The sequence below is a fragment of the Neoarthrinium moseri genome (assembly GCF_022829205.1).
Source record: "Neoarthrinium moseri strain CBS 164.80 chromosome Unknown scaffold1_Wmoseri_CBS_16480, whole genome shotgun sequence".
NCBI classification, from domain to species: domain Eukaryota; kingdom Fungi; phylum Ascomycota; class Sordariomycetes; order Amphisphaeriales; family Apiosporaceae; genus Neoarthrinium; species Neoarthrinium moseri.
The window spans coordinates 530,499-557,232 of NW_026055115.1; the positions used below are offsets into that span (position 1 = coordinate 530,499).

General features: G+C 56.6%; 11 protein-coding genes across 11 annotated transcripts; 5 read left to right on the forward strand and 6 right to left on the reverse strand.

Moving 5' to 3' along the window:
* Positions 1-2,786: 2,786 nt before the first annotated feature.
* JN550_000156 (uncharacterized protein) lies at positions 2,787-4,333 on the forward strand (the record flags this gene model as incomplete). The annotated part of the gene is made up of 4 exons (XM_049312770.1): positions 2,787-2,849; positions 2,909-3,091; positions 3,355-4,116; positions 4,196-4,333. 4 exons carry the CDS (start codon positions 2,787-2,789, stop codon positions 4,331-4,333), a joined length of 1,146 nt encoding a protein of 381 aa, XP_049177445.1.
* A 220-nt stretch (positions 4,334-4,553) lies between these two features.
* JN550_000157 (uncharacterized protein) lies at positions 4,554-5,572 on the reverse strand (the record flags this gene model as incomplete). Its single annotated transcript, XM_049312781.1, has 2 exons — positions 4,554-5,216; positions 5,357-5,572. The coding sequence occupies 2 exons, from the start codon at positions 5,570-5,572 to the stop codon at positions 4,554-4,556; spliced, it is 879 nt and encodes a 292-aa protein (XP_049177446.1).
* Positions 5,573-6,718: 1,146 nt separating this feature from the next.
* On the forward strand, positions 6,719-9,490 carry JN550_000158 (uncharacterized protein; the record flags this gene model as incomplete). Its single annotated transcript, XM_049312793.1, has 1 exon — positions 6,719-9,490. The coding sequence occupies one exon, from the start codon at positions 6,719-6,721 to the stop codon at positions 9,488-9,490; it is 2,772 nt and encodes a 923-aa protein (XP_049177447.1).
* Positions 9,491-10,274: 784 nt separating this feature from the next.
* On the forward strand, positions 10,275-11,942 carry JN550_000159 (uncharacterized protein; the record flags this gene model as incomplete). The annotated part of the gene is made up of 1 exon (XM_049312804.1): positions 10,275-11,942. One exon carries the CDS (start codon positions 10,275-10,277, stop codon positions 11,940-11,942), a length of 1,668 nt encoding a protein of 555 aa, XP_049177448.1.
* Positions 11,943-12,465: 523 nt separating this feature from the next.
* JN550_000160 (uncharacterized protein) lies at positions 12,466-13,548 on the reverse strand (the record flags this gene model as incomplete). The annotated part of the gene is made up of 1 exon (XM_049312815.1): positions 12,466-13,548. The coding sequence occupies one exon, from the start codon at positions 13,546-13,548 to the stop codon at positions 12,466-12,468; it is 1,083 nt and encodes a 360-aa protein (XP_049177449.1).
* Positions 13,549-15,240: 1,692 nt separating this feature from the next.
* Positions 15,241-16,617, reverse strand: JN550_000161 (uncharacterized protein; the record flags this gene model as incomplete). Its single annotated transcript, XM_049312826.1, has 4 exons — positions 15,241-15,995; positions 16,049-16,121; positions 16,177-16,427; positions 16,491-16,617. The coding sequence occupies 4 exons, from the start codon at positions 16,615-16,617 to the stop codon at positions 15,241-15,243; spliced, it is 1,206 nt and encodes a 401-aa protein (XP_049177450.1).
* Positions 16,618-17,467: 850 nt separating this feature from the next.
* On the reverse strand, positions 17,468-19,363 carry JN550_000162 (uncharacterized protein; the record flags this gene model as incomplete). Its single annotated transcript, XM_049312837.1, has 3 exons — positions 17,468-18,670; positions 18,748-19,193; positions 19,339-19,363. The coding sequence occupies 3 exons, from the start codon at positions 19,361-19,363 to the stop codon at positions 17,468-17,470; spliced, it is 1,674 nt and encodes a 557-aa protein (XP_049177451.1).
* A 532-nt stretch (positions 19,364-19,895) lies between these two features.
* On the forward strand, positions 19,896-20,942 carry JN550_000163 (uncharacterized protein; the record flags this gene model as incomplete). Its single annotated transcript, XM_049312848.1, has 3 exons — positions 19,896-20,180; positions 20,235-20,603; positions 20,670-20,942. The coding sequence occupies 3 exons, from the start codon at positions 19,896-19,898 to the stop codon at positions 20,940-20,942; spliced, it is 927 nt and encodes a 308-aa protein (XP_049177452.1).
* A 973-nt stretch (positions 20,943-21,915) lies between these two features.
* On the reverse strand, positions 21,916-23,448 carry JN550_000164 (uncharacterized protein; the record flags this gene model as incomplete). Its single annotated transcript, XM_049312859.1, has 2 exons — positions 21,916-22,547; positions 22,629-23,448. 2 exons carry the CDS (start codon positions 23,446-23,448, stop codon positions 21,916-21,918), a joined length of 1,452 nt encoding a protein of 483 aa, XP_049177453.1.
* Positions 23,449-24,641: 1,193 nt separating this feature from the next.
* On the forward strand, positions 24,642-25,847 carry JN550_000165 (uncharacterized protein; the record flags this gene model as incomplete). Its single annotated transcript, XM_049312870.1, has 1 exon — positions 24,642-25,847. The coding sequence occupies one exon, from the start codon at positions 24,642-24,644 to the stop codon at positions 25,845-25,847; it is 1,206 nt and encodes a 401-aa protein (XP_049177454.1).
* A 57-nt stretch (positions 25,848-25,904) lies between these two features.
* JN550_000166 (uncharacterized protein) lies at positions 25,905-26,609 on the reverse strand (the record flags this gene model as incomplete). The annotated part of the gene is made up of 1 exon (XM_049312881.1): positions 25,905-26,609. One exon carries the CDS (start codon positions 26,607-26,609, stop codon positions 25,905-25,907), a length of 705 nt encoding a protein of 234 aa, XP_049177455.1.
* Positions 26,610-26,734: the final 125 nt, after the last annotated feature.

A 26,734-nucleotide genomic window follows, 5' to 3' on the forward strand; every position in this document is an offset into this window, starting at 1 on the left:
GAAGACATATTGCGAAGAAACCCTCGAGAACTTCTGAAATAAACTTTCTCGTTTGCACACCTTCATGTGGAGTTAGGCCTGGCTGCAGTCTCGGCAGTGAGGCCCGTGCTGCGTGTTGGCAGGGTGGTAGAAGGCGAGAGGTCATGCGTTGCAGCTGGATAGGATCAGCACTGGAGCATGTGAGCCTTGGTGACCTGGCACTTGCTTTCTAACGAAGGGCAGTCTCACTGCCGCAGACGCAGACGCCGGGTTTGTTGCCCCACGTACGTACCGGTACGTTATAAGCTACCAGCGTATAAGCCAAGACGGGTCGATGCGCGTGTAACTCCATCGGTCCGTATCAAGTAGCGCTGGGTCTCAAGTGATTAGGTAAAAAGCTCGCTGTCCAAGTCGCTGCAGCCAGAGACAAGCCGCAGTGCATTCCGATTCGCTGGTCGTGGGTGTCCGACCTGAGACTTGGTCATCACGGGGGAGAAGTGCGAGTCCCTATCAAGCGCTACGACCGATCTGCCCGCTGGGCCCGCTGCTTCTTTATCTATCGAAAATAAGGTGTGCGGGCATGACACTTGGACCAAGGCTGGGTCTTTAAAACGACGTCCACCCCTCTTCCTTCAGAGGGCCTCTTGGCTAGAAACTCTCACTCTCATATTCTGCAGCTCTCGTGTTGAGACAGGACCAGCAAGTGCCAGCCTCCTCGCCCGGACACGGGCAGTCACCCGCAAGTGGCAATGCATTCGACACCACTACTACAAGTGTAGTCTCTCCCAACAGTATTCCTTGTATTACAAGTATTGAAAGACTGCGTGGCTTCTCGAACAATGTTGACGTGGGTCAAGAGCCCTATCTTGCAAATGTTGAGCAAGGCGGACAACCACGAACCAAGTCGACAACAAGACAGACAAAAGTCAGTGGGGCAGGCGGTTCTATTGCATTGCTGCAGGTGAAGGCTCTTTATAATCCTTTCACAATTTCTACTTTCATTCTCTACAGCTCGCTCCATGGCTCGGACTCGGTCGCCTACTCAAGAAGGACTGGACTTGAAGAGCAGCATGACAGCCTCTTGTATGCAACGGCGAAGCACCACCAAGAGGTTCTGCTCGCAACAGCAGGTTCGCGGAAGATGGGTGCTGAAAACCAGCAGGAACCGATGAACTACCAACTGTAGTTCTGTCCCGAGATAACGAAGATCAACAATCACCCAGCAGCCAGTTTGGATATAACGGAGATCACCCAAAGACGTCATGCGGCTCGAGGGTCTGTATCAGATCGTGCCATCACGATGATGAAACATGCACTGGTCACAGCGCAAGACAAAAGCTCTTTGCCGCCGCTCTTTGCAAGTACCATTCCACAACTCTCCGGGTCAGGCGCGGCAGAGAAAGTACGCCCATCCAAGCCAGCGGCTGACGGTTGCCACTTTTCATCCACCAAGCACCTGGGAGCGGCGGGTCGAACGTTGGGGCGTGGATTCGAGCAGGACTGCTGTGGACGCCTCGAACGCGGGCGACAGGCCCACAACACGGCGGTTGAGCGGCTCCTTATGATCTGCCAATGCATCCGGCAGCACGGCATGGGTGGGGCATTTCCCACGGCCGAGCACGGTTGTCGGACATGCTAGCAGGGTTCGAGGGAGTCGGGAGGGCAGTCGGCGCCGATGGCCGCAAGTACCTGTTCCTCGCCAGGCATGGTGATGTCATATTAGCAGAGACTTTGGATTGGGGCGGTCTTGGGCCGTGGGCTGAGTTCCAATCGCTGCAAGCTTGTCGGGAAATTCTCTTCGATTGTCGGACACGCGTGCGAAAAGCGGATGCAACCCCGGCCAATCACCAGTTGAGAAGCTCTTATCCGCGGGGTGCCCGTATGCTGGAACCAACCGATGGCAACCTATTGCGTTGCACCTGGCACCCACGCCGCAGGAACTGTCTGGGTTGTTCCTCAGGGAATAAGCAAGACAAGAGATAGTCCATCCGAGTTGCGAGTGTTTCTGACCACAAGCCTAAACCCAGAAAGTCGACACATGCCCACGCCAATACTCATCACGCCACCTTGTTGAGACCAGACTGGCTCAGCCCGACCACACTATTAACCTTCTGTCGCGATCGAGAGCAGGTTTCGGGGCCGCCCAAAACCACTGTGGCATCCCATGGCATCCCACTCAAAGAGTTCCAGCCCAATTGCGGCGTTTCGCTTGGCCCTATGCAGGTGCCACTATTCTAGTGTTTCTCTTATCAACCGCCTCTCCGGCATCCGGGGGCCAAGCTGCCGTTGCCGTGCGGACTCCACAGGGCTAGCCCCGTAGCAGACACCTTGCGCGGCTGTCGAGGACGCACAAGTGACGTGGAGACGATCCTCGGGTTTCCTTGGTCGGCAACCGGTGTTTCCCAAGCTATAAAAATACATATCCGCAAAGGCGAAAGATGGTGTGTGGTCTAGGTACCCTGGGTACCTAGACCACACCGGCGTGGGGCGGCGTCATGCGGGCACTTTCGACCTTGGTACATTGGCTAAGTCTCACTTTTTAGTTGGATCGTACGCCGTGGTAAGTAGAGGATGGCTTGGTGGTCAGGAACGATTGCCGTTCGGGTTCTTTTCTGGTATAAAAACTCAAATCGTCCGTGATTCAAGACGCTCGAGTTTCTGTCATACCATTTCCCCCCCTTTCGGCACTCATCTGCGACCTTGGGCGGCGCACTGCTATAGCTTGAACAACAGGCTCCATATTTTCCATCTCACAAGTTTGAATCGAGATTTTGTGATCAAAGTCCACTTGTTGTGTGTCCGCAATCATGTCTTCCAAGCCGATCTTCCTGGCGACGCACCCGCGCGCGTGCTCTACGGCTTTTGAACGGGTGAGTGGCACAGAATGCTCATGAGAGAATCACCCTGCTGACGCTACCGCTTGGTATAGGTTTTCATGACCCGCCGGGACACTCTAAACTGTGCCCATGAGCCATTTGGTGATGCTTTCTACTACGGCCCAGAGAGGCTCAGTGAGAGATATGAAAACGACGAGACCACCAGAATCAAGAGTGGCTTCTCCAAAACCACATACCGCGATGTCTTAAATCGACTTGAGAAGGACGGCAGCGAGGTTCGCCACTTCTCCTTTTTCTCCCCCTGATTTCCTGCATTCACCTCAGGGCTTGGAGCTGTGTGATGACTCCTCTCTCATTTTTGAGTTGATGAATCTTGGTCCATCTACCTATTTGCCGGCCTCCACATGGCACGCACTCTACCTATTGATAAGCACATGCCACTATCTCGAGTAACCCGTCGTACACGTTACACAAGGAGACATGCTGCAGATGCATCCCGCAAGCTGCTGTAGCATACACTTTACTCACTGCAAATCAGGGTAAACGAGTTTTCATCAAGGATATGGCCTATTACCTAATGGCCCCGGAAGGAAAATCCACTACCATTGCACCCTCGTTCTGCAGCGAGAAGCCCAACGGCCATGCCAACGGCACCACCAATGGCGTCAACGGCGTCAACGGTAACCACACAAATGGCCATGGAACGAATGGTTACACCAATGGCGCCGTCAACGGCCATGCCAACAGTGTCAAGAAGGGCGTGGGCACCGCCAGCACTGAGCCTGGCAACCCTACGGTCCTGCCTCTGGACGAGTTGAAGAAGTATCACTTCACCTTCCTCATCCGTCACCCCCGGCGCGGGATCCCGTCCTTCTACCGGTGCACCGTCCCGCCGCTGGACGACGTCACGGGGTTCAAGGACTTCATGTCCAACGAGGCCGGCTACGTCGAGCTGCGCGTGCTGTTCGACTACCTGCGGGAGCAGAAGCTCGTCGGGCCGCGCCTGGCCGAGGCGGCCCAGGACGGCCAGTCCAACGGGCTCAGCAACGGCAACGGCCACACCAACGGCCAAAAGGAGGGCGAGGTCACCATCACCGTGATCGACGCCGACGACCTGCTGGACCACCCGCACGAGGTCGTCGAGGCCTTCTGCAAGGAGACCGGCATCCCCTTCACCCCGGAGATGCTGAACTGGGACAACCCCGAGGACCAGAAGCACGTCGAGGACGCGTTTGCCAAGTGGATTGGATTCCACAACGATGCCATCAAGAGCACGTGCCTCTCCGCCAGGACACACCATGTACGTTTCTCCTCCTCCGCAGCTCTCCCCTAAAAAGAGAGCACTGCGTGCCAGTCACTAACCTGGACTTTTTTTGCAGAAAACTATTACGGAGGAGTCTGAGAACGCGGAATGGCTCGAGAAGTACGGTGAGGAGGGCCAGAAGGCCATCCGGGACTGCGTGAACGAGAACATCCCGCATTATGAGTATTTGAAACAATTCTGCATCAAGGTCTAGCTAGCATGAACCGCACGCGCGGTGTGGGATGCATTTTGAGTCTGTTGCATTCTATGGCGTATGATACATAGTGGCGTACATTTATAACGTACAGTACATCTCCAAACCCGCAGGGAGCACGGGAGATGGATGGGAATATGAGTACACTCGAGATCTAGCTTTAATGGGAAAAGCATCAATCTTCATCTGAATCATCCGCTGCATTTTTCACTCCCCCGGCTTAATTCCTCGGTCGCTGCTGCTGCTCACTCTGACGAGCCTGCTCCTCTGCCACCAGTTCCACTGGCACTTCTGGTGCTTTTCCATCTTCGCCGTTCTCGCCCGCCTCTAGTACTATCTCCTCCTCCACTTCGATAGGCACAGCGACCGAATCCGCAAAGGTGCTGTGCGTGACGTTGGTCGGCCACTGCTTGGCGTAGTTCTTGTCCAGCTCGTCCGCCCAGAACACGGTGGTCGGGACCAGATCGCTGGGGGAGACGGCACTCTGATCCGCCGGCTGGGGCTCAGTGGTGGTCTCGGCGGCGCCCTCAATGGTGGGTGTCTCGGCGGCCACGGTGGTCCACATCTTGTTGCCCTTGCCGGCGCCGGCCAGCACGGCGGCCATGTCGGCGATGGCGTTGGGCTTCTGGCTGCGGTTGAGCTTCTCGCCGCGCTCGTGGCGGGTCAGCACGCGGTTCGTCTCGTCGTCGCGGAACATGCTGTCCTCCCAGGCCAGGTCGTGCACCTGGCGGAACTCGCGCATGATGTGGAAGACGGACCGGCCGACGTGGCCCATGCCCTCGGGGAACTGGATCATGGCCAGCGGCCGCCAGTAGTCCTTGCGGATCTTGGCGGGCTTCAGCTTCTTGCCGTTGTACGGGAGCTGGCGGAGCGCCTTGTTGGCCTGGAGGAGGGAGGGGGACCCGTTAGCAATGCTGATCTGACTGTTATAACTCCTTTTTCCATAGCAAGACGGCGGGCGGGAGCGTCTGGGCGCCGGAAGCCGTGGTGGAACTCTGATGGGCAGAACAGTAAAGAAGTTACCTTTAAGACGGGATTATGAGAGTATACGGTCGTCCCGTTCACCAGATGGCTGAATATCCAGATCTTCTCGCCATGGCCGGGCACAAAGTCGGGCTCGATCCGTTCTCTCCTCTTGCGCTTGGACGAGGCGAGGCGCACCGTCGTCCTCGAGACGCCGATGGACAGGCGGCCCAATTGGGCTGCTAATGAGCGGAACGGACTGCTGCTGATGTTCATGGCGCTGGCTGTGACTGTCACCTCCGGGCACCCAGTGTTCGTCGCCTCGTCTCCTTGACGGCGATCCGCGATTGAGCTGTCTGCCCCCAAAAACTTCTGGGGTGCACGGGCCCGGTCGGCCCTGGGACGGCAGGACGCGACCGGGGGGGTTCTGGTTCTGGTTGCTTATCGTTATCGGCCAGGCAGGTCAAGTCTTTCAGCTCCAGTACCTGTGCCGTGTCAGCTCCTCCAAAAGCCCCCCCGCCCTGCCCGCCAGTCAACTACTGAGACCGCTGAAAAGCTTGTGCTACGCTGGACCGGAGCGCATACTAATCCATCGTGGATGTCATCTATCTGGTTGGGATACAACCGTAGTGGGATTTTAGTTGAACCTTGCCTGCCCAGCACTTGACGGCCTTGGGGATGTTTCTTTCGCTCGACCAGGTTTTTACAATGATATACCTTGACACACAACCTTGACCCAATTGCAGCACATACTGCAGTACTGTTTGGCCTCTCTGAGAACAATGACGTACTTATGCATCTAAACGGACGAGTATAGACTTGCCCAGCTGGCCTACCTAGACCAGGCGAACTCGCCAAAACCTGACCAAAAAGAGCCCGTGCACGCCTTCATAATTGTAGCTTGCTGGCACGTAGTTGATACCCTTTTGATGCATACCCGCGGTAGAAGACTAGACCCTCCTCGCAGCTTCTAGCGCCTTCTGCGATACTCTTGCATCATCGGGCAGGTGCGGGAAGTCACGACGGACAGCAGGTGGGAGCTCGATCATGCGAGTTGGCGAGAGATGAGCCCATGTCCAACTTCCAGGTTCCAGGACCGTGTTTCTCTTCACTTCCAAGTCTCCACTGGACTCAAACGCAAACGAGGATAAAGCTCGTGTGGGTGTCTGAGGTCGTCTTCGTCTTGTTCTTCTCCTGCCCTCTGCATCTACACTTCAGTTTCTACCCAATCCATTCGTGATACCCAACCCTCACTAGTGGTCTTGAAGCAGAACCACAACTTCCCAAAGCAAGCTTCACTTGCGAACGCAAGTTTCACTCACCAACACATAATACTATACTTTTCATTTCCCACCTTCCGATAGATACTACCAGCGCTCTATTGGGACACAGCACACACCGACCACCACACACACCACAACCATGACTTCACGCATGGAGTTTACCGACCGGGGCAAGAAGGCCCTGGAGGATGCCATGAGTCTGGCCGAGCAATACGCCCACTCGCAACTTCTGCCAGTCCACCTTGCAGTCTCGCTGCTGGACCCGCCCCCGGACCAGTCCAAGGACCAGCAGAACAACCCCCCGCCGAACAACAGCCTCTTCCGCCAGGTTGTCGAGAGAGCCCATGGCGACCCGCAACTCTTCGACCGAGCTCTCAAGAAGCGCCTGGTGCGCATGCCCAGTCAAGACCCCCCGCCCGAGAATGTATCCATGGCCCCTACCTTCAGCGCCGTCCTCCGGAAGGCACAGGACCTGCAAAAGACACAGAAGGATGCCTACGTCGCAGTGGACCATCTGATCGCCGCCCTGTCCGAAGACCCGGGCGTCTCCGAGGCGCTGAAGGAAGCCAACATCCCCAAGCCTAAGATGGTTCAGGATGCCATTCAGGCGATTCGCGGCACCAAGAGAGTGGACTCCAAGACGGCAGACACCGAGGAGGAGCACGAGAACTTGGCCAAGTTCACCATCGACATGACGGCCATGGCGAGAGAAGGCAAGATCGATCCCGTCATCGGCAGAGAAGAAGAGATCAGACGGGTTGTCCGTATCCTGTCCCGACGAACCAAGAACAACCCGGTCCTGATCGGTGAACCCGGTGTGGGAAAGACAACAGTCGTGGAAGGATTGGCGCAACGTATTGTGAACGCCGATGTCCCCGACAACCTGGCTGCTTGCAAGCTCCTATCCCTCGATGTCGGTGCCTTGGTTGCCGGAAGCAAGTACCGCGGTGAATTTGAGGAGAGAATGAAGGGAGTTTTGAAGGAGATCTCGGAGGCCAAGGAGATGATCGTCCTGTTCGTCGACGAAATCCACTTGTTGATGGGCGCGGGTTCTTCAGGCGAGGGCGGAATGGACGCGGCCAACCTCCTGAAGCCCATGCTAGCTCGAGGTCAGTTACACTGCATTGGTGCAACCACCCTCGCCGAGTACCGAAAGTACATTGAGAAGGATGCCGCGTTCGAGCGGAGATTTCAACAAGTCATTGTCAAGGAGCCCACCATTCCCGAGACAGTGTCCATTCTTCGAGGTCTCAAGGAGAAATATGAAGTTCACCATGGTGTCACCATCGCCGATAGCGCCATTGTGGCTTCTGCCACCCTAGCTGCACGCTACCTCACGTCCAGACGACTTCCCGACTCGGCGGTCGACTTGATAGATGAAGCTGCCGCAGCCGTACGAGTTGCCAGAGAGTCCCAACCCGAAATTATTGATTCGCTTGAGCGAAGACTGCGACAGCTCAAGATCGAGATTCACGCACTCAGCCGAGAGAAGGACGATGCCTCCAAGGCTCGGCTCCAGCAAGCCAAGCAAGACGCCGAGAATGTTGAGGAAGAGCTTCGGCCGCTGAGAGAGAAGTACGAGAGTGAGAGGCGTCGGGGCAAGGATATCCAGGAAGCAAAGGTCAAGTTGGACCAGCTCAAAGTCAAGGCTGAGGACGCGGCAAGAATGGGCGACCATGCTCGTGCTGCCGACCTGCAGTACTATGCACTTCCAGAGCAAGAGGAGGCCATTAAGAAGTTGGAGAAGGAGAAAGCGATGGCCGATGCTGCTCTGAACCAGAACGATGTTGGTGGCTCCATGGTCACTGACGTCGTCGGCCCGGAACAAATCAACGAGATTGTCTCCCGCTGGACCGGCATTCCCGTCACCCGGCTCAAGACCAGCGAAAAGGAAAAATTGATAAGGATGGAGGGTGCTTTGGGCAAGCTCGTGGTTGGCCAAAAGGAGGCTGTTACCGCCGTCTCCAATGCAATCCGACTACAACGATCTGGCCTGAGCAACCCCAACCAGCCGCCCAGCTTCTTGTTCTGCGGTCCTTCAGGCACCGGTAAGACGTTACTTACCAAGGCGCTTGCCGAGTTCCTGTTCGATGATCCAAAGGCCATGATCCGATTCGACATGTCAGAGTACCAAGAGCGTCACGCCCTCAGCCGCATGATCGGTGCTCCGCCTGGCTATGTTGGGCATGACGCGGGCGGCCAGCTTACCGAGGCACTACGGCGCAAGCCCTTCTCTATCTTGCTATTCGATGAGGTAGAGAAGGCTGCGAAGGAGGTCTTGACAGTGCTCCTTCAGCTGATGGATGACGGTCGAATCACCGATGGACAAGGTCGTGTCGTTGACGCAAGAAACTGCATTGTCGTCATGACGTCCAACTTGGGTGCCGAGTTCCTGGCTCGCCCTGCTGGTCGTGACGGCAAGATCGACGCAACGACTCGGGAACTCGTCAACAACGCCCTTCGCAACTACTTCCTACCCGAGTTCTTGAACCGCATCAGCTCGGTTGTCATCTTCAACCGTCTGACACGCAAGGAAATCCGCAAGATTGTTGACCTACGTGTCGGCGAAATCCAGAAGCGATTGTACGACAATGATCGCAATGTCCGCATTGAGATTTCGGAGGAGGCCAAGGACTACCTCGGCAATGCTGGATACTCACCGGCGTATGGCGCTCGACCCCTCGCAAGACTTATCGAAAAGGAGGTCCTTAACAGGATGGCTGTTCTCATCCTGCGCGGCGCCATTCAGGACGGCGAGACAGCAAGAATCGTCATGGTCAACAACAAGATCCAGGTCCTGCCCAACCACACGGACAGTGAGCTTGGTGATGAGGAAGACATGTTAATCGACGATGAGGATGCAGTGGAGGACCTTGTCCCAGATGATATGGACGAGGATATCTACGATTAAAAGGTTTTGGTTGGACATTAATGGGTTCATGAATTACGAGGAATGAGTTTTGGCGTCAGGAGAGGCGTGAATGGTTCATGTATATACAGGATAGAAATCCGCGCAGAAATTGTTGAGCTCCAGAGCTTCACAAGTTTGATAAAAGTTCATTACATGTAGTGTTTGGACAAAAATAATCAGCAAATACATAAAACAATCAAGCTCTTACACAGTATCTTATGTGATTAAGTTATTAACATGTTCTGGATGGATTGAAGTATCACCATCGACTCCATACGCATGAGTTGATTTAACATGATGCACCATTGAAAGCACGGCAGAGCAATACCTACGAAGCCCTCATGTCTGAGAGAGAGGAAAACTGGAGAAATGTTACCTTCTGCTTAGCGCTCTGCTGAAATGCACTTTAGCTTTGAATAGTGGGTGTCTTAGATCTTGAAGATCCAGCTCCTTGCAACTCTTCTACGTCATTGATATTTCCGCAGACGCGAAATAAGCAACTACTAGTACCAAGACGCCAGCAACCGAAACCGCTGGGCAACAAACAATAGATAGAGACGTTTGCAACTTCAATTGCGGTAATCAACGCAAACTTGGATGTCAATTGATTTGTGAATGGATGCCTCCTAGAACATATCTCGTAAACTTCCTATGCCGTCCCAAAGCAGCCTTCTATAGTTCACCTATCCTGGCCACTTACACGATCTCAACCACCACTGCCCCAGCCACCAGTCGCCCATTCTCATCTACCGTGCCCTGTCACCAGGCCAAGAAGAAAGCCAGCATGGCGGGCAAGAAACACGAGCGCACCGCCTCGCAGGAGGACGTCCTGAAGCACCCGTCCACCAAGCGCGCCAAGGAGATCGACGGGCCTGATAACCCGTACGACGAGCTCCTGGAGCGCATATCATCACCACCATCCTCGGGCGCGAGCGCGGGAGACGGCAAGGACGGCGCAGCGAAGCCCAGGAACGTCCTGCACTGGTTCCGCAGCAAGGACCTGCGCGCCGACGACAACCGCGCGCTGCACGCGGCGTCGCAGAAAGCCCAAGAGGGCGCCGGCGCCCTGCTGGCCTGCTTCCTGTTCTCGCCCGAGGACCTCGAGTGGCACGGCACCAGCCCCGCGCGCGTCGACTTCATGCTCGAGAGCCTGCGCCTGCTGCAGGAGCAGCTGGAGGGCCTGAACATCCCGCTCGTGCAGCTGACGGCCGAGAAGCGGGCCGACAAGGGAGAGACGATCTTGGGGCTGGTGCGGGAGCACGACGTAAGCCACGTGTTTGCGAACATCGAATACGAGGTCGACGAGCTGCGGCGGGACCTCGACCTCTTCGAGCGGCTGGGCGGGGAGGAGAACGGCGTCCAGTTCGTCCTCCACCATGACCAGACCATTGTCGAGCCCAGGACGCTCACCACGGGCGCAGGCGGACCGCTCAAGGTGTTCACACCGTATCACAAGGCCTGGCTGGCCGAGGTGTCGGGCGATCCTAGCCTGCTCGATACGGTGCCAACCCCTGACGCCAACGACAAGTCCGTCAAGTCTGGCGACCTCAAGAAGCTCTTTGGCCAGCCGGTGCCCAAGGTGCCCGAGTCGAAACAGTTCCCGTCGACCAAGGACCGCGACCGCATCCGCAAGCTGTGGCCCGCCGGGCACGCGGCCGGCATGCAGCGGCTGCGCGAGTTCCTGGGCGACAAGGTGCAGACGTACGCGCAGAACCGGTCCACGCCGGCGGCCGACAACTCCAGCCGCTTGTCTGCGTACTTCTCGGCGGGGGTCATCTCAGTGCGCGAGGCGCTGGGCGCGGCACGCAAGACCAACGGGGGCAGCGCCGACTTCTCGCAGTCGGGCGCGGAGGCGGGCGTGGCGTCGTGGGTGCGCGAGCTCGTGTTCCGCGAGTTCTACCGGCACATGATGGCGGTGACGCCGCACGGGTCGATGAACCTGCCGCAGAACCTCAAGTTCGACTTTGTGCAGTGGGAGGCGGACGACGAGGGCTGGCGCAAGTGGTGCGCGGGCACGACGGGGGTGCCGTTCGTGGACGCGGGCATGCGGCAGCTGGCCGCCGAGGCCTACATGCACAACCGGCTGCGCATGAACGTGTCGAGCTACCTCAGCCGGTCGCTGCTGCTCGACTACCGGCGCGGCGAGCGCTGGTTCGCCGAGACCCTCGTCGACTGGGACCTGTGCAACAACACGCAGGGCTGGGAGCCCAGCTACACCGTCTTCAACCCTGTGGCTCAGGCCGAGAAGTGCGACCCGCGTGGCGAGTACATCCGCAAGTGGGTGCCGGAGCTCAGGGACGTCGAGGGCAAGGCCGTCTTCGACCCGTACCACCGGCTGAGTCGCGAGGAGTTTGACAAGCTGGACTACCCGCCGCCGCATGTAGATTTCAAGGAGAGCAAGGAGCGGTGCATCCAGAGGTACAAGCAGGACATGGCGGATGCGGATCCGTGAATTGTTGCTGTATTCTGTATGCCGAAAGAATATTCAAGCGGTTTGCGAGGACTTCACAGAACGGAACTAGCAAGAGATAATCAACTGTGATTGATCTGGGAAGTCAGTCAAACTTGGTATTTACTTCTGATTCAAGACAGTGGAAAGAGGTGATACCAAAAGAAGAGATTGTGTTATATCGCGCCTGATTAGCATAGTACACGCGAGATATAAAAGTGAAGCGCTTGTCAACGTAGGAACGGTGTGAGATCAAGTTGCCAGGGGCATATTGTATTGATCTGTAAAATGTAGCTCAGTCAGATGATCCATGAGCGCCAGTCGCCATTGGAGCTGTGAAGCGGAAGCAAAAGAACCAAATTCAACGCTCTCTGTGGACCTCAAAACGCCAGTATATGCTTTCCGCAGCCTCTTCAACGCCTGGCAATAGATAGTCCGCCGATCATAAAATCCCATTTCCTTTCGTGTCCTCGTGATGCCTTGTATTATGAGCCTGACGGAGTCAGTAGAGCAGTAGAGCACCCCCTCACGAGGCGGCTTTCTTCTTCCTGCCGCCTCTCGCCTTCTTCTTGGGCTCGGCATCCGGATCCTCGTCGCTATCGGTCTCCTGTTTCGCCTTGCTCGCCTTGGCCGCGTCCTCCTTCTCGCTGACTTTTGCGACAATGTCCTGCAGAAAGTCCCACTGCGGGTTGGTGGCGACGGCGTGCTTCAGCATCTGGGCGCTGATGCGCTTGGAGTTCTTTTCCTTGGCCACATCTGCACTCTTAGTCACGATCTGGACCATGAACAGCTCGAGGGCCTTGCCGACGGCGATTGGGGTCTGTTGAGCGACCTTGCCGACCTCCTCATCGGCCTGCATTATCCTCTTGATGCGAGCCGTGGGGAACTTGGTCCGCACAGGTGACTCCATGATCTCAGGCTGTTGAGCCGCCTGGGCAGCGGCCGACTTCCGGGGCGGCATGGGACTTGCTGGGTCCACGGCGCTGTTTCGATCGTAGGCGGGCGGCAGGTGTGTCTGCGCCGGTAGGGGCTGGTAATGGTTTTGCTGGGTATCGGTGTAGGCGGAATAGTAGGGCTGGGGCCCGCCGTGACCGGATATGGGCGGGGATATGGCGTATCCTAGCTGTTGGGCCTGGAGCGGGCTCTGACCGTACTGGTCGTGGGGTTGCTGGGGAGGGAAGTAGGGCTGCTGTTGGAGAGGTCGAGGAGCGCCGGGGGACTGGGCGCTATAGGAATCGAAGTTGTTATAGGTGTCGGGAGAATAAGAGTTGTGGTGGTAGTGCTGGTGGGGCTGCGGTGGTTGTGGCTGACCGTACGGCAGCCCAGACCCAGGGTGAGGCTGCGGCTGGGTCAGAGTGGATGTGGAAGTGGATGCGGTGGATGAGGACGGATGCGGTGGTGCATGTGGTTGTGGTTGATATCCGGACAATGACGATGATGATCCTGGAGCTGGTCCAAGTGCGGGATTCGGGGCAGAGGTTGGCTGTGGTTGTGCAGCAGAAGCAGAAGCAGAAGCAGACGCAGAGGTGAAGGCGGACTCGGGTCCACTCGAGAAGAAAGAAGAAAGATCGGGCGACTTGGGCGCGTAGGTGCCTTCGTCGGTGGACATTTCTTTGATCAGAATTGTCTCACAGACGTCCTCGGGGCTACAATCGGGTTTGCTGTCGTTCGTTCAAGGGTCAGACACCGCCAGGCCGAGCTATGCCTCGCCGTCCGCGCCCAACAATGGCTTGTGTGTTCTTGGAAGAGGGAAAAAAAGTCGACAGGGGGTGGGCTGTCGAGCGAGGGGCTAATGCAAGCTCGATATAGCTTTCTGGAAGGAAATGCGACTTTAATGCAAGCGCACAAACCGAACACGGGGGGACTCTGCCGTTCCTCTGGAATGGCGTGTGTCGACAAGCCCCCTTTTCTCAGAGGAAATCACTAGGTCGGACGGAGTACGTAGCCTGGTAGCCCGAGCCCAGATCCTCCGCTCTTTCTTTTACAACAACAAGTCCTGGGCAAGTCTGGGTCTGCTGTCGTGCGTCCTCGACGGATGCTTGTTTGTCTGGCGGTGATGGCGGGGTGCTTGTATGCGTCTACCGGCTGCCGGGGGGCTGACTGGAAGTGGAATAGGCGGGGACTGCAGCTCACTAACTACTGTACAGTAAGTAGCTGGGAGCTGTTGGGTGCTGGTGCTGGTGAGAGCTGGGTCTATCCGGAATAACTAATAGAGCGGCCGAGTGCTGTGTCTTTGCTGTCGAGAAATTGTGGGGTCACAGAGTGTCTTTTTGCTGCTCTCAGCCCTTCGAGCTCTGGTCGGTCTGGACAGCGGGTGGTGGCCACTGGGCGGCGCTTGAGCTTTTTTAAATACCCATCCCCGAACGCTCTTGAACAAAAACGGTCAGGGGTCGGGCGCCGGCCTGCGATTCACATTCTGAGATCCAACGCACAGCCACCCAGATTATTTTTCTCACCACTCACCACTCATCACCCTCGCACTCAGGAGCTTTTGATGCAGATCACCCGCCTGCCTGCCCATCCCTGCAACCCACAAATCAGCGGGTCCCAGGTCCGTCCCATGCCACCACCACCACCTACCACCACCCAGTAGCTTAGGCTCGCTTTGTGTCTTCCGCTTGCAGCCTTGTCATCATCATTCACACCACAGGGCACTTCGTTCCTGTGTGCACTGGATCGCCGTCGCTGTCTGCACTTGCTATCTTTGCTTATGAGCCACCGGGCGCCGACTTCTTTCCGTCTGTAATCTCCGGCTCCTTTAGACGCCGCAAGCCGTGCTTCCCTGCCTGTATCCTGGTCCCTGGTCTGGCCAGCCTGCGCGTGAAGGACGGACGCGCTAAAGAAGCAGACTCATCAAGCGGACACGCCCGATACTGCATAAAGCTCCTCAGCTCATGCGAGAGACCAACAGGTACACCGTTCAACTGACGAGGCTTTGCCTATAGTCGTAGTCCGACCGCGCCTACGGATGCAGTTTGGTGAACCCGGCTACTGTGTGGCAGTGACACCGTCGCTCCCTACACGTACTGTAATTCCTACCCCAGCCTCGATGACAAGTGTTCTTCAACAGGCTCCAGAGTCGAAGTCGAGCCTCGCCCACGTGTTTGGTCTGCGGCGGCACATGGTCATGGGTGATGACAGCGAATCAAAGAGCTTTATTTCACGGAGATCGTCTATACTGGAGAGCTAAGAAGCCGAGTGCATCTGCGCTAAGGTATCTTCTGCGCTCCTGCGGTCTATGAAGGTTTACTTGATCTAATCTGACATGACGTGCCGCTGCCCACACGATGCCAGCTCTTCTCTATGAGATTGGTAGCGTTTCTCCGATGTGCTGCACTATACTCTTTAGGCCCTTCTGTCTATCCTCGATTGAGCTGCTGAGAAATAAAGAAGCCACTGGCCATGCGTGAATCCCCCCTGCCTCTTCTCGACTGCTGACTTGAATGTCGTTCTTCTTCAGAAACGCCACCAAGCCTTCTATCTCGGGCGCAAACACCTCCTCGGCGCCGTATGCAAAGTACATACCGCCCGCTGGACAAGCCTTTGTCCACCACTTCGCATCTCTGCAGTTCCCCGGCGATACCAGCGGGTCGTTTGTTTCGACCTGCTCACCGGCATACTCACGTGCGTAGAGATGCAGGCTTCCTTCGTCGAGGTAATCACTCGCCGTGTTCTGATGCCTTTCCGATATGAGTGTGACCCAAGGCGAGATGAAGGCAGCCATCCCAGGCTTCTCCAGTCGCCAGGCACCCGTTCCATCCATCTTGCCAGAGTCGAACGCCAGATTTGCCAGGTGCAGCAATAGACTCAGCATGATGGTTGCCCCTGCACTGTCCCCGCTCACACAGATCTTGGATGCATCGCCCACCGTCGAAATCACATGGTTGTAACCGGCAATGGCCTCCTGGAGCTGCGTAGGGAATGCGCCGTCCGGCACCAGTGTGTATTCCAAGGCGAATATGGCAGGGTTCTGGTAACCACGGTCACCAAGCATGCCCAACCAAGTCAAGAGAAACTCGAGGTAGAAATAGGATGATCCCATGCTGAAGCCGCCGCCTGGACTCATGTCAGCGGAAGCACATTTGTGATGCCACGTCGGGCTAGCTCACCATGGGCATAGTAGATGCAGACATCTGGCTTCTTCATTGGATCCTTGATAATCCACACTCCCTTGAATCGTCTCTATAAACCACAATGAGTGTCTGGGCCGCATCGCACTGGTCGTAATAAAACCTACGTTGGTGTACTCGTGCCAATGCACTGGCGACTTGAGGAACCCGTGCCGCAACATCCGGAACCTCAGAAACGGCAATGCCACGGGCTTCGAGAAGAAGACCCTCCCCACCTTGGGCGGCAGATTTGCAAACGCATACCGTACGCAGCGAATCACAAAGTCCTCGAACGGTGACGCGATCTGCACGAACGCACTCTGCTTCTTGCGAGAAACGAAGAAGCGTTCGTTGATGAAGCCCAAGGGAAGTTGGAACACTAATGAAATGATCGGTCAGAGTCATGCCAATGGTGCAAGACAGATAGGTGCATTCCACATACGCAGAAACGGAAGACACTGTAGCACCACCCCCACGGTTTCAAACAGGCCAACGTGGACCAGCAGCTGCGGCGCCAGGAAGACGCAGAAGACGATGCAGTCGAGAAACGAGATGGGCCCGAGTTTCATGATAAGTGGTGGTGAATTGAGTGGTTGTTTGATCATCAATTCACCAGTGAGGCGATTAGTCGTGCGATTGCTCAGGTCGAATGTCCGTGCCTGCATGCACTGAACGAGTCAAATCGGCGCAGTTCCCAACCTCGCTGTCCAGTAGAAACGGGCGATCTTGTGACACGAGAAACATTCGAGCTGGTATAGCAAAGGTGCATACGCTTGGGAAGGGTTGAGTTGTAGTAGCTGGCGACTTGCCTCGTTAGCTTTTGGATGGCTCTATGGTGACGTCGAGGATGCACTTGTTGCCAACCAAGCCATCCAAGCCACTGGTGGATCCCCACTACGGGAGTGCTTGGAGCTAGCTGTGTAAATAATGTACCTACGTGAGATTCTAGCCCTGGATCTTACACATTATATTCTGCCTTCTCTTCCTGTTTCGTATTTCCGGGACTAACAACGGATGATGGACTACGTTTGTTGTTGTGTGATATACTTTGAACAGTAGGTGCCGGCGAAAGTCTGATATAGGGAAGTGCGTATAGGGAACCCCCGCACATGTTCTATAACCCCAACATCCACAGATCCTAGGAAGTCAAATAGATAGCAATGTTGTCTTTCTCTTGTTCTGTTCTGTCCGGCTCGCAATATCCGGCTAAGTCGCCAGTATAGCATCCTCTGCCTGAGGAAGTCGAATCATGACCGGCGCATAGAACACAGCGTGTGCAGGAACACCAAGCATAAGCGAGCCCAGCTGGCTTTACACGCCATTTTCCCACTCAAAACTCCAGTCCATCTCGTACTTTCGACCCCTTCTTCCCCGTGACAGACCCGTCATCCTGATCGGTACTCTCCCCCTGCGCCCGACTTAGTTATGAGCAACCTCCAGAATCCTGCGCTCCATCTCGCCAAACGCAGGCAGCACATCGCCGTACCGCTCGAACACGCCCTCGCGGTAGCCGTCGTCGACGCGCTCGATGGCGCCCTCCTCGGTCCAGCGGCGGCTGATGAGCTCGTCGAAGCTCTCGGCGGGGTCGCGGCGCTCGAGCGCCCAGACGGCCTTGTAGGCGCCGCCGAGCGCGCAGGCGTTGCCGCCGACGTCGAGCTTGTACACGCCGTCAACGGCGCCCAGCACGTCGCCGATAACGCGCGCGATGGCCGGGTTGAGCGACCCGCCGCCCACGAGGTAGATGCGCCGCGGCTGCGGCGGCACGCCCGGCCGCGGCGCCGCCACCAGGTTCTGGCTGCGCAGCCGCATCGATAGCGCCTGCGACTCGACGATGATGCGCGGGTCCTTCGCCGCGTCCCACGCGCCTTCTTCCGCGCGCAGGTCGCCCCCGTCCGCCTTGCACGTGTACCGCCACGTGCCGGCCTTGATGTTAGGCACGATCTCAGGCAACGGGAAGTAGAGGCCAAGCTTCGCTCTGTCACCAGTGGACGCCGAATCCACATCCAGGGCCGGCGTCTGCAGGACGTGCTTGTTAAAGTTCTCCCAGAGATCTGAGCCTGAGCTCGCGGTCCCTGGGAGAGCATCACGTACCTTCTCGCGCGCCAGCCCACCGTTCTTGTAGCACAGCATGAACATAAAGTGACCTGGGTTGGCCGGGTGATTCATGAAGTGGTAGCTTGGATCGGGCTTGTACGTCGGCGTGACCATGAGGAATGTAGTCGACGTACCAAGCGACACGATGGCATCGTGCGGCCGCAGCGGCAGCGCCAGGATTGTGGCCGGGTTGTCGCCCGTGAACGGCACAATCTGACAGTCCTTGCTGAAGCCGTACTTCTGCACGAAATAGCTCGAGATGGGCCCGATGCTACCGCCACCGTCCTGGCGCACGTCGCCGAGTTTCTTCAAGAGGTCCGGGATGCCTTCCTTGCCCCCTGCGGTGAGCTCGAGCAGTGGCTCGCTCCAACGCTGCGACAGGATATCCCAGAGGTTCATCCCCGTGACATCGCCGATGTCGATGGGCGCGATGGCGCCGAGGAAGAGCGAGGCGAGGAACGACGACACCAGCGAAATCCGGGCCGTCTTCGAATAGACCTCCGGCCGCTTCCTCCGCATCCGCATGATCTGAGTGCCTGTAAACCGCTTCTCGAGGTTAATACGCTCTAGGCTGCGGTCTAACAGGTCAGAAGGAGACGACTTACATGGTGCGCCGCACTCCCCGTGACCTCGGCCAGCTTCTCCGCCGACCCCAGATGAGCATCGAACAGGTCGCACTCGGCCTGTGTGCTGTGGTCCTGCCAGTTCGGCCCGTACTTGTATGCGAGCGTCCCGCTCAACTGGGCGAGGAGGTCGCCGCCTCCGTCGAGCCGGCCCAGCGCCGCCTCGGCCTCGGCGTTCCAGAACACGCTGCCATGCTGCTGGCACGAGCCGCTGATGCCGCGGATGCGCTCGACGGGGCACTTGTTGGCCTTGAGGCGGGCGAGCACCAGATCCACGGCCTCGAGCCACATGGCCACGGGGGCGAAAACCTCACCCTCATCTTCGTTGGTGAGCACGCCCTTCTTGATGCCGTACTTGGCTGCGAAGTCGGCGTCGAAGTCGACCTTGGCCTCCGAGACGACTTGGAGGTCCGACGAGACAACAATCGCTGTAATTGCAGCTTCAGGTCAGCAAGCTGTTATTGCGCCGTCTTGCGCGTTTTGCGACATGGAGGATAGGACCGGTGGTGCGCGGGAAATCAGAAAGCTACTAGGGTTACATGCCTTTGAGCTGCTGGGTCGACAGGTCGAAACCCAGGTATAGAGGTCCGGAGCTCATCTTGCTATCTTGCGACGTGATGAACAGCACTTCCAGCAGTCAGAATTGACACTCGAGGAACGTGTGAGAGAAGACATCGTACCGAAAAGCAGGATGTGGGATCGTGAGTTCTTCCCGCAGCGCCTCTCGGAACAGGGGGATCCTCTTGATGCAAGCTTGACGTGGGGTTACCCGCTATTGATGTTAGGTATACTTGATAGCGGGGCAGCTAACTATCAGCCTCGCAGGAAAACCACATTCAGCCTAAATGGAAGCGCTCCAATCAGGATCGTCCAGGAGCACAAAGACGCTGTCTCTAACAATACCGCAGTCTCTTGTGTTGGCTCTTGTGTTGGAAGGCCTAGACGCATGTTCGGATTCCTAGGTAGATGCACCTAATTAGATTGAGCACCACATGATGAGATTGGTGCGCTTGCAATAGCTGCTATGAAAGGCACTGTTCTTGCACTACTGCAATATCGGCACTAACTATATGCTCGTTTGACAGGACGGAGTACTTTTTGGGTATTGTTCGAACTTCCTTCGCGTGAGGATGCCAACGTCGGATTCCATCTCATGTGACACACTCGACGACTTGCACCGCGATGCACTCTTTCACGCCATCAGCAACGTCCTTGCAACTGATCTCGCCCTGACAACTTACGCCCAGATTATCGATGGCCTGCCGGTTACTAATGTTGCCTGGGACCAGTACTCATCAAAAATCCACCGGAGGCATCCGGTCAATGATCATGTTGGTTTATGCCCAGGCGCTTTGGATAGAACCAAAGAATTTCGGGTGGACTTTGATATCAAAAGCCTCAGATTCAACCCAGCTGTAAGTAACAACGTCCATTCATAGCGACTCTACAGTGACTTAAACTGCTTTTAGCTACTGAGGGCGTTTGAGTCAGCTCCCTCGCCTTCCACACGGGCCTTTGGTCTCCGGCTTATAGAGTTGACCGCCAGCGCACTCCATCAGATTGCGGTGCTATTATTGCAACTAGATCTCTGCATGCATGATCGCAGCACGACACGAGGTTTGGACATCCAGTTCGTCACGCTCTGGGAACCGGGCCAGAATCCCTTTGCCCGTGTCGTACCAGATCCCACACTGTTTGCACACCCGCATTTCATGGCCCAAGAGCAATACCCAGACGGTCTGGCCGACGTTGTGGGATACTGGGCTGAGAATCGTATCCTGGGAGGCGTGGTTCTATTTGACCGGTCGCAAGACTGGGAGCACGACAAGGAACCAAACGTTTTCATACAATGTTGTCGACGAAATGTCACCTATCGAATATGCCAGCTGCTAAACGAACAACAGGATGCACTACTGGGCTTTCTGCAAAATCCGGACGGCAAAACTACGACCTGCCCGCTCCCAATCTTGCCGACTTCAAACAACCGGGAACGGATTGATCCATGGGACGCAATTCCTGTCCACAAAGTATACCGGGACCCCTGGGAAAGAGAACCACCGCGGAAGCGCCTGCGTATGCAGGAATTCATGGGTCGAGACGTTATTAGCTCCCTGGACTTCCCAGAATATGATGTAGATGAGGAACTCAAAAGTCTGAGGGAGAGATTCCCGCCGTAAGGCTTCATTAGCCGTCCACGGTTCGGTGGCAGTACCAGGAGCATATGGAATCCGTCCCATCCCTAACCGACCATAGTTCATTGCATGTTGCCAGACTGCCTTTAGACCAGAGAAAACACCTGTCTCGATTGGCCGTTGGAGAATGACAAGTTGTCTTATAGGCCTGTAACGGATATGATGCAGCCATTTCGCATGTCTTCGGTATCATCACTCAGCTTGAAGACTGAGTAATAGGGTGCCTCTGGGGGCGGCCGGCTATCGACTCTCCGGTCCGAATCCGTGTATTGGTAGAATCGACGAGAAACACGATACATTCACACGAAACATCTGACGATGGTGTTTGCCAATGCAGCCTTGTTTTTTTGGGGTGTTCCTGGAATCACCCTGTTTATGTGCTGCATCATACATGGAAGCAGGTTTGGACGAAAACTGAACAATCCACGTTAGTCTGTAACTGCACTCGGACTGTTTCTTACTCGGTTTATCATAACAGTTCAATGAATTCTTAGGACTCCGGTTGCCGAGGCCACGCGGGTGACATTTGGCTGAGCCGCCGGATATGGCCTCAAAGCGCTACCGTGGATATCCAACTATACTTAGGTACATGTCTACCCTGTAGACCCTAGGCTAGCATACCTGCCTTGCGCCAAGTTGGTTTCCTATCCATTTCCGAATGTGATGGGTCGGTTCTCTGCAAACAGCATTTATGCTTCCTACTTTCCAGTAACGCCCATCTGATGCAAACGCCTTTGTGGCTGGAGGCTGAGACTACTGTACATACAGAAAAAAACCGTCTTGTCAAAAAGAACATCTCTTAGCTTCTCTTTTCTCTCTCTCTCTCACCGCTCTCAAAAATCTCTCGGTCCAATGGTATCATAGTTGTGCCCTTTTTTAATACGCAGAACATGCCTCCTGTATTCGCTCAAAACGCCAAGTAGTGTAGCAGTCAAATGAACTTTGAAGATCCCGTCTCCTAGTGGGACTTGTGGTGTCCGTTACCGTTGCCGTTACCGTTACCGTTGCCGTTGTCGTGCTCGTCCTCGGGCTCAGGGCTTGATTTCGGGCTGACGTCGCCAGGGACGAACTCGTCAAACTTGGGGGCTACGGTGGCTGTCTTGGGCAAGAAGCGGACGCGGATGCGCCGGGCACCGCGGACTTTGCTTCCAACCCGAGTTCGCACCTTCTCCTCGATATCTCGGACCTGCTCCACGGTCCAGTTATTGGGGACGGCAACCTCCAGGTCAATCAGGTAGTTCTGGCCCGACTTCATGCCCGACACATCTCGAAGCTCGATCTCGTGGCCATTGGGGATATCCGAGAACGTGCTGCGAAGGTGCTTGCGGACCGAGCCCTTGACCTCATCGTCAATGCTACCATCTGCCAGCTCCAACAGAGAAGCATAGGTGTTCTCGAGTCCAGCCTTGATCACCGGCACGGAGATGGCGAGCCCGCCAGCAGGGTCGATCCACGCCGAGTTGGTGAAGAAGCCCGAGTTCGCAGCTAGGATCACGGCGAGGGTGACAAACCCGGTGAGACTGTCGATTCGGTGGTGGATCGCATTGGAGGCGAGGACGGAAGACTTCCGCTCCCGAGCCACTTTCATAGCTGTGGAAGTATAGGAGTCAGCAAATTGAGGCACCTGGGTTAGAGACATGCGCGCCCCCAATGGCAAGTTGTTGCACTTACTTGCGTGATAGAGCCACTCCTTAATCGCAATGGTCCCGGCGGCAAGCCAAGCGGCGTGGATGCTAGGAATCGAGCCGGCGGCACCGTGATCGTGGCCGTGAGAGTGACCGTGAGAATGAACGTGAGAGAGCATCTCTGCAGCGGCAGCCGGATCGAGGAAGAATTGGCCGTACAAGGTCAACAAGCTGCTGTAGCCCATCCACAATCCACCAAACAGCAGAATGCTGGATACACCAAGCGAACCCAAGCTCTCAACCTTGCCGAACCCGGTGGGGAACTCGTTCGTCGGCGGCTTCAAGCTCCAGGAGATGGTCGCCAGGGTGAGGATGTCGGAGGCCAGGTCGGTGACGCTGTGCACGGCATCTGCAACCATGGCCTGGGAGTTGAAGACGACGCCGCCGATGCCTTTGGAGATGGCCATGCCCAGGTTGGAGTAGAGGCCCAGGCGGGTGATACGCACGCCGGCATCGCTCTTGTTGGAGGAGGTCAGATAGACGTTGTCGTGGTGGTGGTGGTGGTGGCCGTGGTGGTGGCCGCCGTGCGCCCTGGTCTGGGAGGCCATGATGGGGAATGAACGGTTGCGTCGGCGGCGCGAGGAGAGGAACGAAGGAGTGACTGGAGATGAGGCAGAGTTGGGCTGTGGATGGGCCGAAGTCTGCAGCACGCGACACAGGTAATATACGTTGGGGCTAGGTGTCCTCAAGGGGCAATCACGGCGCAGGGCTGCGAGGTGCAGAGTTGATGAAGGATGGCCGCCGTTTTGGGTGGTTACGCGGCCCAGCCCCAGCGAGCTCAGGCCTGCGCAACGTCGGCCAGACATGGCGGTGGCAGCACAGCACAGAGGGAGGGCATGGGAGTCGGGCGCCTTCAGCCGCCGTGTCCAGGTCCAGGCCGGCTTTTTTTTTTTCCTCCCTCTGCTGGTGGAGGGGGGGACGGGGGGCTTGAGTGCGTAGTGAATGCAAACGACCAGCGAGGGCGCACTGCAGCTCTGCTCTCTGCCGGTGGGACGGTCGCGCGCGGGAGAATCCAAAGGTAGAAAAAGTTGAAGATGCCCTCCGCTGCAGCAAGTTAGATCCCGACTCTGTGTCGGCGGCAGGCAGGTTGGCAGGCAAGGCAAGGCAGGCTCCGGGGTGCGCAGGTGCATGTGGTTCTGGGGCCGGTACGTCAATGGCGACGACATCGGACGGGGGCTCCAGCTTGCATTGAAACGCGCGACACACACGCCTGCGTAAGCGGAACAGCCCGAGGCACACTCCAGCGGCACTGGCACTTGTCGGCCTAGGGCTTTCCTGGGCGTCCAATCCACGTATTTGGTTCCCGGAGAAGTCTAAGAGAGCTGATGCAGAGAATGACAAGGAGGTGGATAGGGGATATCTATCACCAGACTTTGCAAGGTCGCCTTCACGTTGTTGTTCGGATGGCCACAGGTATCACAGGACTGCACGGTAAGCACGCTGACCGTGCAGTACGGCGTGCTTACAGTGCAGCTCACGAAGGCCAGAGGGTGACCGCCGCTAACGCCCTTAGGCCTGTTCAGGTAGTTGACTCGGTTCCCTGCAGAACTCCAGCCAGAGGCGACGTGCAAACCTCAGCCAAGAAGGCCCACAGACTCACACAAAGTACACCGGCCCTTAATGGTAGTAGATATTGTACAGTAGCTGAAATCAGACTCGAGATATTGCGACCAGATATCTATCTAGGTACCGATTACCTATGCTGGTTTTTGGGAATGGCACTGTAAGCCTCCAAGAGAGCTCCACCCGGGGCTTAGCACTTTCCAACGTCCTATGTATGTAGTCCTGACAAGGCTACGGTAATTTTAGCGCCGATGGTGACGACGTTCACTTGCAGGCATTGACGAGTGAAGGGCCCCGAGGCGAGGCCTGTTCATGCAGCCAAACGTCCACAGAGCCCCAAGACGACGCTGGAAAGTGAGCATCTTGTCACCTCGAGTCTCGTGCGAGCAGCCAAGTCCTGGAACCCCGGCTCGGCAGGCGTGCTATCCATACCCAGATGTTGCGCAAACCGTACATGCGCATTCCCTACACGGATGTATTAGCACCGCCGACCGTCACGCCCCGGAGCGCCAACACGCTGAGGGGCGCCGTCGCTGCCCTGCACGACTTCTTCGCCGCACCCACGCCCCGCGGGTCTCCGGCCTCGGCCTTGGTCCTCACAGGTGCCGGCATCTCGGTGGCTAGTGGCCTGGCCGATTACAGGGGCACCAACGGCACGTACCGTGTGAACAAGACATACCGGCCGATATACTACTCAGAGTTCTTGCAGAATCACGAGGCGAGGAAGAGGTATTGGGCGAGAAGTTTCCTGGGGTGGACGACGTTGCACAAGGCCAAACCCAACGCTGGGCATTATGCCGTAAAGCACCTGGGCGACCTGGGCCTGGTCCAGAAAGTCATCACGCAGAATGTGGACTCGTTCCATCCGAAAGCACATCCTCAAATTCCAACCATCGAGCTACATGGATATCTAAGGGCGCTAGTGTGTGTCTCGTGCCATCATGAGCTTCCCCGAGACGTCTTCCAGGACGAGCTGGCGCGGCTCAACCCAGCCTGGGCCTCTTTCCTGCAAGAGATAATCGCATCTGGTGCGCTCGACACGGAGAATCCCGAAGAGCGCCGCAAAAGAGGCATGCGGACGAACCCCGACGGTGACGTCGACCTCCCGGACGCACCTTACACGACCTTCCGGTACCCGGCCTGCCCGCGTTGTCTGGCCCACCCCCCCAAGCTGACAGACGGCACGAGGGCTACCGTTGAGGTCGATACCGACGGGGCCTGGAAGTCGGGCAGCAACGCCGGCATCTTGAAGCCGGCAGTGACCATGTTTGGGGAGAGCATCCGTGGCCAAACCAAGATCGACGCAGACCACGCCGTGGAGGCGGCGGACAAACTCCTCGTGCTGGGGACCTCGCTGGCCACGTATTCTGCCTGGAGGCTCGCGAAGAGGGCGAAAGACAGAGGTATACCAATTGCCATTGTCAACCTGGGAGGTGTGAGGGGAGAGGAGACCTTTTTCACCAATCTAGATGCTCTTCAGAAAGGTGCCCAAGGTGCCAGGATTGACATGTCAACCGATGCACTGCTGCCGGCTCTCGTAGAAGAGCTGCGACTCGGTGCACGTGCTCAGCAAGCACAGGAAAGCATAGATCATAGCCCCGAAGAGCATGGCGCTTCGGTCTTCAAGGACATGATGTCCTGAGAAGGACAGCGCACCGCCTTATCTTCGTGTGTATGATATCTGTATATAGACCGAGGATCAGAAGAATCCAGAATAATTTACAGTAGCAGCCTTTGGCTTGTCGGATGTTGCGTTCTGCTGCGAGCCCGGGGCATCAGCCTTTGGCTCCTTGGCCTCTGCTTTTGCGCCGGACGAATGCTTAGGTCGGTCGCTCTTCTTGGCAGCCCGGATGGCATCGTCTCGTTCGATTTCCTTGAGTACTGCTTTTGTGTCAATGACCCGGGACTCGGGAACGGTGCCCTTGGCCTTGGGTTCCAACCAACCTTGTTCCCATTCCTGCTCCTTCTCGGCGTCGCCGGTGCCCAGCTCCTTCTCCACATCCACCTCCTCTCCCCTCTGCAGCTTTTCTATCACCTCGCGCAGGATGCCGATGCGGGTCTCGGCCCTCCTCATGTGTGTGTTGAAGTCGTTCCTCAGAGAGATCATCTGTATCGACATGGAGCCAATGAAGAGGAATATGACAATGTAGAACGTGGCGGGGTTCCAGTCCTTCTTGGGCTTCTTCAGGGTCTTGGGCGGGCCAAAGTAGACATCGGGCCGCTTCTCACGGGGTCGCCAGGGTTTGGGAATCAGGGACTTCCAGAACGAGGTCTGCGCGATCGTCGGAGCCGAGCTATAGCTGCGGGCCAGCGGCGGCAGTATGGCGGTCCTCGCTTGGTGCGCGACGGCACTGCGGGTGCCAACCGGTGCTCTGAGAGCTTGCCTCCTGAGGGCCTGCTTCATTTTGTGTCCGGAAAGAGTGTCGGTTCCTGGTGTTTCTGGTGGACAGACAGACAAGAGATGGGCAGTGTCGCAAAGACAGACAGACGAGCAAGCAGAGTGCCCGAGTACAGGAAAAGAAAAGGTCG